Source organism: Oryzias latipes, chromosome 6 (genome assembly GCF_002234675.1).
Source record: "Oryzias latipes chromosome 6, ASM223467v1".
NCBI classification, from domain to species: domain Eukaryota; kingdom Metazoa; phylum Chordata; class Actinopteri; order Beloniformes; family Adrianichthyidae; genus Oryzias; species Oryzias latipes.
The window spans coordinates 18164403-18172335 of record NC_019864.2 but is presented as its reverse complement, the minus strand read 5'-3'; the positions used below and the strand labels follow the sequence as shown (position 1 = coordinate 18172335).

Below are 7933 nucleotides of genomic sequence, written 5' to 3'. Positions count from 1 at the left end.
TAAATTTTTTTCCAGAGGTGAAATATGATTAGAAACCAGGATAATATACCTTTAGACAGGTGTAAATAAAATACTGAACCTATTTAAGCCCACTTGGGTCTATAAAAATATAATTTCTATGATCCACTTTGTAGCAACACATTTTTAGCAATAAACAAGGCTTTCACCACACCATCATGTAAACTAGATTTAAACTGTAAACTAAAATTTAAAGCTGTAAAATACGTTTGAGGATCATCTAAAATCCTGTTTAAAACTCTAATATCAAAATGAGAAAGAAATACAACCCGAACCTCCATCTGGGTGGGTGTTAAATAAACCACCAATTACAAGCAACCTTTCTATTCTGTCAACCAATCAGATTAAATCATCTCCGCGCCTTTTCTGACGACAGGAAGCAGACCAAGTAAGTCTGCTGTGGATGATTTCTGCTCCACACTACTGCCCCCTTGTGGTTAATTTGGGTTCAACATGTTTGAACCCAAATGAACTTGAACTTCGAAACACTACGAAAAGATGCTTTTGCGCCCATGAAATATAGAAAAATTTAGACAAGAACGTTGAGAAAAACACCTCAAAATAGTGTCAGGTTTTACGGAGGCAGTAAAAACAGCCTTTGAAGGGCTGTTTACTGTAGATTCGGTGTTTGAGTGAGAGGAGAGGGCCAGAAAACAGCAAAAAGTGCAACAAATGTCACTGTGTTTCACGTTTTTTCCAAGTCTAATGAATACAGAGATTTCACCTACCTAATGAAGGCTCTTGTCTCAATAATACTCAAGTATCCCTTTTGTTCTGTTAGTGAATATAGTGTTTATTTTTCTTTCTTTTCTGTTAGTTGTAACTAAGTGTGTAACTGTGAGTAATACAATTAGTTTACCGCTATAATTAACAAATAAATCAGAGAAGAGAAACTTAAAAATGTATCTACTTTCATGTAATTTAAACTATTATTTATTTATGTATTTATTGTAGGTTAAATCAATATTACCCTTTAACGTGATAGCAATAAAAAAACGATCTAATCTGGATGAAATACTAAATAACCAATTATTACTCAAATAAAACAAAGTACACTTCTTTAAAATCTGTACTAGGAGTAGTTTTGCATCACTACATGTTATACTTTTACTTTAACAGGTTTATGATGAAAATCAAGCACTTTTAGGCAGCTGCAACAGGACGAATTAGTATAATTATTAGTTTTATTTTGTTTGTAACATTTGTGCCATTTAAGGATACATAATATCATGGTCACATTTTCATTGCACACAAATATATCTTTGTGTAAATCACCGTAATATCTCTGCTAAAATGTATGACCCCAAAGAATGAATCAATGCAGATGGAACGATTCAGGTATGTCGATTTTTTTTGTGTCAAAATCTTAGAGGCAGACACAAACGTTGCAGTTTGTTTGTAACTCAGCAGTTATAAAACATTTATAACAATTCATCATTTCCTCTAAAAGAGTAGAGACTAAAGTGTTGTGTATCTTTAACAAAGAAAAAAAAATTGAGGGTGCATAAAAACAATGATGTAAATATATTCCTATCTAAAATGTAATGGGTTAAATGAGATGAAGACTGTTAGATTTACCATTTTGTTATTTTTTATCCTTAAAGAATTGCTGAGTTTACTTGTTTGTCATCGTTGATTTTTTTCTCTTTAAAAATGTTAATGAACACATTTTTAAAATTTTCCTCAAATGTTGTGAATTTATTGATGTTATGATAGTTCTTTGTAGGTGACGTGATGTAATGTTTTTTAAAAAATAGTATTCTTATTTAAAAGCAAAAATACTAATGTTTTTCAAAGCAGTCATAAAGCTCTGAATTTATTTTTAGAGCTGAAGAACTGCAGAGGAAGCCGATTAGCTGTAGGTGGCAGCACTTCCTGTAAGAAAAACAAGAACATGGTTAAAAAAGAGGAGTTGGACTTTCATCGTTTGCTGCAGCAGCAACATTTGTGAAGTAGACCTGATTAAAATGTGATCATTTGTTGGCCCCGCCCCCTTCAGTCTTTAAGGGCTGCCTTCAGCAGCAGCAGCAGCAGACACACAGCAGCAGCCTCCTCTTCCTCACAGAGATGACAGGAGCTACAGAAGCCTCCAACCCAAAAATGGAAGCCAACGTTGTTGTTTTGGGCACAGAGAGCGTCGGAAAATCAGGTGAGGACTTTTATTGTTTTAAAAATGTCAAGTTTATGTTTTATTTTAGATTAGAAACATAAAGATGTTTTTTTTCCAGCACTCACAGTGCGCCTCTTAACCCGTAGATTCATAGGAGAATATGGAGACATAGGTAAGACATTCTTCTATTTGTTCCTTTTCTTTACCATGTAAAACTTGTATTAAACAAATCTTTTTTCCTTTTTTCCAGAGTCGATCTACAGCCACAGTTTTATGTCAGAAGGGAAGGAAATCACTCTAAATATTTGGGATTCACCATTTTCTGAGGTATAAAGACTCTATTAAATCTGTCCCACCTACATTTTGCTGAATTATTAGTATATTTTTAATAAACTATAATAGTTTCCACTAAAGTTTAATTGTAGGGAGGGCATGTGGGAGAAACATAAGCCAGAAATTTTTATGTTTTTTAAATTTTCTGGCTTAAAATACATGAAAACATTAAAATAATGTTTTTTTTGTGTTGTTGCACAATTTGACAGGATTTGTCCAGAGAAACATCCCTCTTCCATAAGAAGGTCCAGTGGGCGGACGGCTTCGTTCTGGTCTACAGCATCTGCGACAGGGCCAGCTTCAACACCGCCAGCCGGCTCATCCAGAACATCAGGTCCACCAAACACCACCACGGTGCAGAGAAGCCCCCCGTAGTGATCGTAGGCAACAAAAGGGACCTGCACCACAGACGGACAGTGCTGGCCGAGGAGGGCCAACTGCTGGCTCTCAGCACAGACTGCCTTTTCTACGAGGTGTCAGCAGCAGAGAACTACCACGGCGTGCTCTCAGCGTTTCACGGCCTGATGGACAGGATCAAGGACACAAAGCTGACCTCCAAGAGGCCTCTGAGGTTCAAGGGCATAGTGAAAAGTATGTCTGCGGTATTTGCCAGGAGACGCACTGACTCACTCTGAGGCGGAGCATGACGGAGGAGAAAAAAAAACAGTCACATGAGACTTTTGAGATGGACTTCATGTCGGATAAACTGTGAGAAGAAGAAATAAGCCATGAAGCACCAAAATCCTGAACCTAAAATAAGCTTTCAGAGGCTGCAGATGTTTCAGTCTTTACAAAGAAAAGCAGTATTTCCAGATGTGCACTATTTTACACTGTGCTGAAAAACGCAAGGGATGTTTTCTAATGTCGGAAAAAAGACTTTTTCGTAGTTCAAAAGCAACAAAGTCAAAGGATGCATCACACACCTGATATCTGCTTCATAAGTTCAGATAGGCTCAAATTTTCAATGCTATAATATTGCGTTTCATCGCTGCCATATATTGAATGCCATACAATAATTTAATCAAGAAAAGCAAATAAAACACCTTAAGATAATTGATAAGATGTTGGAAGGACCTTTGGGTTCAAAAATATTTCATTTTTTATACTCAGATCAAAACTTTGTTGTAGTTCCCAAACAAATAAAAGTGAATTCTGTAAATGTGATTATTTTTATAAAGAGAGTCTCATTTATGATAACGTCAGGCAGCTGGGGTGACAAAAGATTAGAAACCAAAATATATTGAGCGTCCTTAAGAATGAAGCATCTATGTTTGCTGTATCAATGAAAGCAAAACTATATATACATTTTATTGTTATTCTTCAATATCTTTTGTTGACTTCGGTTTTTATGATCTTTTTTTAAAATAAAGAAAATTCAAACCCACGTTGCCTTGAACTGAGCTGTCAAGTATATGGTTTTTGTTTGGAAGTGGTTTTCTTTTTGCAGGACAGAAAAAAGCAGCATCAACTGTGCTGGGTTGCTTCAATCAGTTCATGTGTAACAGGCTGATTTGATCGATTTTACATTTTAGTTTTGGACGTCCAGAAATTCAAGTTTTTCTTTATTTTTTAGAATAATTTTCTTTTGCTCTGACATGTTTGACCCGTGGAGCAGGTCATGTTAGTTACTGTAAGTTCAATAGGAAATGCCTTGAGAGCCCAGATGGGGAACACTTTCAGCCTGTGTTCCACTCAGACAGCCACCTTCACAGTTAGAAGTATTTCCATTTGTGTTGATGTTGAGCTTGTGGGTTTTTAGACTGCATTCATGATGATCTATTCATGTCTTATACAGTAAAGTCTTTTTCTAGAGCAGTACTTTAAGCTTGACTACAGTCTGGCTGTTCCAGCACCATTTGGCCAGCAGCAGCAGTGCATGGCAAAGTGAGAAAGAGTTCCATTCCAATCATTTTTTGAACTATTTAAAAAGCGTTCCTAGTGATCTTTTGATTGTGATTATGTTGTTTTTAGCCAAACAGAAAACTAGTTTTCTAGGAAACAGTCTCTGCAGAGTGGCTGTAGTTCATTAGAAATTCCCCTCCGAGTTGTCGGTGGGACTGTTTGCGTGTAGTAAACCTACCCTTATTTCCCATTATCCCTTACTTTACACCCTCTCCTGCTCGCTTAGCCCTTGTGCTATCTTAGATGACCCCACCCTTACATTGACGTGTTCTCCCTACCATGACAAAGGTGGATAAAGGTGGAAAGATTTCATGTAATCCATGGACACCAGTGAAGATCACAAATCATTGAAGAAAAAAGGTTCAGTGCACTGTCTGTTAAAGTACCTAGGATAGCACAAGGGTTACAGCCCCTTACAACTTACAACTCCAAGTTAACATTACCGGTGCAACAACAATGTTGAGCAATATTGGAGCATTCCAGCCGTGCAGTTTTGTGCCAAAATCTAACTCAGACGAGGAAAACCAAGACGTACGTGGATCTAGTCATATAAAAGTGGATGCATCGGAACGGAGCGGAGCAGGAAGCTTTGGCTTGTCGTTGTAGATTCTACGTCACAGCTAAAAGCTTTTTCCAACAGCATTTATACGTTTTCTCCTGATTTACGACAATTTGAATGAAGAAATACTCAGAAATGCCATTTTACATGGTGCTGTACTACCTTCTCACAAGGGCTTTGCAGTCACAGTCCCAATCCCCCCAATCACACACTGATGGCTGCTCTGCTGCCTAACACTGGCGCCAACCTATAACCACCAGGAGCAATGTGGGGTTTAGTGATACGTCCTCCATCATGAGAGAAGTGCAACAAGAACATGTTAAAAACATCATTTTCTTCAGAGTGGACCATTTGAAGACTTGAACTGCAGTTCTTGTCACATGATTGCCAACATTTTTCACATGATGTGGGTGTTTTTTTTTTAAAGTACTGTGGAAAATCTACACACTTGTATAAAAAAGCATTTAGGCCACATATTTGGAAAAATGTTCTGAAATAGAAGCAAATAAGTTTGTGCTTCAACTGCTGCAAAGAAAGCATCATGTTTTTGAAATTATTTATATCCTCCCTTTCTCCAGAGTGAGACTTGCAGTCTCCTCTTAGTCCTCTCCTTCCACACTCATTGAGAGCTTAAAGTTTGTAGTTCCTCCTCCTTACAAGAAGAATGTAATTCCTTTAGAATATCCACAGTTTTTCTGTGGCCTACTCCACTAAACGCGTTGTGACCCTTGAGTTTAAAGGGAGGAGTGTGTTCCTCCTCAACTCCTTTCAAGCTTTTGCTGTTAGGCGTTGGAAGAGTGTCAACCCTTTTGGCTCTTGAAGAGGCGGCACAGGAGGGCAAATGGCAGATAAGCTGGTGCCGCTCGCCTTTTCGTCTGTACTTGTATATGAAGAATGTGACAGGAGCAAGGCAGGGCTCAACAACGGAAGGCTTTGGCTGTCACGCTCAGGCAGATTATTGTCAGACTCCGTGACCCCTGAGGATTTTTTGCGGCCAAAAGGCAAAACAGCAGCCGGAGTATGTGTTTGGCTTGCAAGAACTGATTTAATGGGCCTTCAAAACAAAATCTTTAAGGCAAAATACTGACTGGAAAGGAAGAAACTGGCATTATCTGATGGAGAAAACACGCTTGGTCTGATTTCTGCATTATCAATTTAACTAAAAAGTACAAACAAAATATGTTTGAACTAAAAAAGGAAACCTTTGCTGTTACTTTATTTCATTTCTTTTTAAATATCCAATTTTTACAAGGTAATCATTAATAAAAAAACACGGTGGAAAAGACACATTTTGCTTTTAATTTGAGGATGTTGGCCAAGCTAACATCCATCATGGACAACACCTCTCACCCACTACATCAGACAGTGGAGGCGCTGAGCAGCTCCTTCAGTTGCAGACTTCTACACCCCCCATGCAGGAAGGAACAGTTCCACAAGTCATTCATCCCAACAGCTATAAGATTGTACAATGCCACACTTTAACCCTTGTGCTATCTTAGATGACCCCACCCTTACATTGACGTGTTCTCCCTACCATGACAAAGGTGGATAAAGGTGGAAAGATTTCATGTAATCCATGGACACCAGTGAGGTTCACAAATCATTGAAGAAAAAAGGTTCAGGGCACTGTCTAGTGGGTCTAGATGACCCCACTCCCAATGTTCAAGTGCCTAGGATAGCACAAGGGTTACATATGCATGTACAAACCGGTTATCATACATCCATAGCCCATCTGTATATTCTGTGTTTTTACTTTATTTATTTAATTTTATTATTAAGCATAACATAAGTTATGTCGTAATAGTGTACATAGGCTATTACTATTTCGATTTTTGCACATTTTGAATTTGTATTTTTGCACATTTTGTATTTTATATTTTTGCACATTTTGAACACCCTCCATTTTTTGCACATTGATGTCATTCTTCTTTGCTTTTTGAAGTGCTGTAGCAATTGAATTTCCCCAATGTGGGATCAATAAAGAATATCTCTATATAATTTGGGAAAATTATTATTGAATTACAGAAATGACACTTCATTCTTCATTTCTTTTTTGTGGAATGTTACTGGAAATAATTGAGTTTGTGTTCTCATTTTGCACACAACTGACATAATGCTGAGGAAAAAGTCTTGCCCTCTTCAGTGTTCTATTGCAAAGTAATGGAAACTGACAGTCAAAGCCAGAAACTTGTTGAAAGCTTCACAGAAGTTCTGGACTTTGTCAAACAGTAACTTAACCATCAAAGCTTGACTGAACACTGGAAGTCTCAGTCATGTCAGGGACTCTCAGGGGGGCCAAAATAACGTCATAGATGTGATTTACCTGGTAATTTTGTGCAAATAAATATTTTACAAACCTTTTGGGTTATTGTCTAAAGGAGTAGAAAATAAAAACTCATTTATTTTTCCCCAAATCGGCCACGTGCCTCGTCTCCTGACTGCACGTTTTTAGGAGAGATTGGATCAATGCACAATGCAATTTTCTGCTTCTAACAAATCACAAGCAGGACTGATCTGATTACTGGGTACCAAAGCAACATTTATGGCTTCAGGAAGGCCAGAAAGTTCAAACACCAGGTAAACAAAAACATAAAATGGCAAAAAAAAAAAAATCCTTTGGACTGCATTTAGTATTGTACTTTTAGAATATTTTTAAAGTATTTTTTTTTTGCAAAAAAACTTCTGAGAAGAACTAAAACAGAATGAGGATTTTTAATGATAATGAACTCCACTGTTATTTCAGATCCTGTAAGAGGGGTTTTTGGTTGTTTTTTCTATAATGGTTTCTTAAAACTGCTTGATTCCTTTTTCACTTCCTCTTACGAGAAATGTAATCAACTGTTTTAGTCAGTTATGGGGGAATTTTGGTGAATGTTCAGAGTTTTGGAGTCATTACCGCAATTATAATTACAAAAAAATGGCTAAAAAGGAAAAAAACAAGGATTGACTTGGTTGTTTTTTATTAACCAAATCAAACCTTTACCAGTTTGTAATGCACTCAAATGTAATCT

General features: G+C 37.2%; 1 protein-coding gene across 1 annotated transcript; it reads left to right on the top strand.

Annotated features, from left to right (window-relative positions):
* Positions 1-2034: 2034 nt before the first annotated feature.
* LOC101171826 (ras-related and estrogen-regulated growth inhibitor-like protein) lies at positions 2035-3845 on the top strand. Its single transcript, XM_011476137.3, has 4 exons — positions 2035-2167; positions 2247-2300; positions 2379-2455; positions 2671-3845. Exons 1-4 carry the CDS (start codon positions 2086-2088, stop codon positions 3094-3096), a joined length of 639 nt encoding a protein of 212 aa, XP_011474439.1. The 5' UTR covers positions 2035-2085; the 3' UTR covers positions 3097-3845.
* The last annotated feature ends 4088 nt before the right edge of the window (positions 3846-7933 follow it).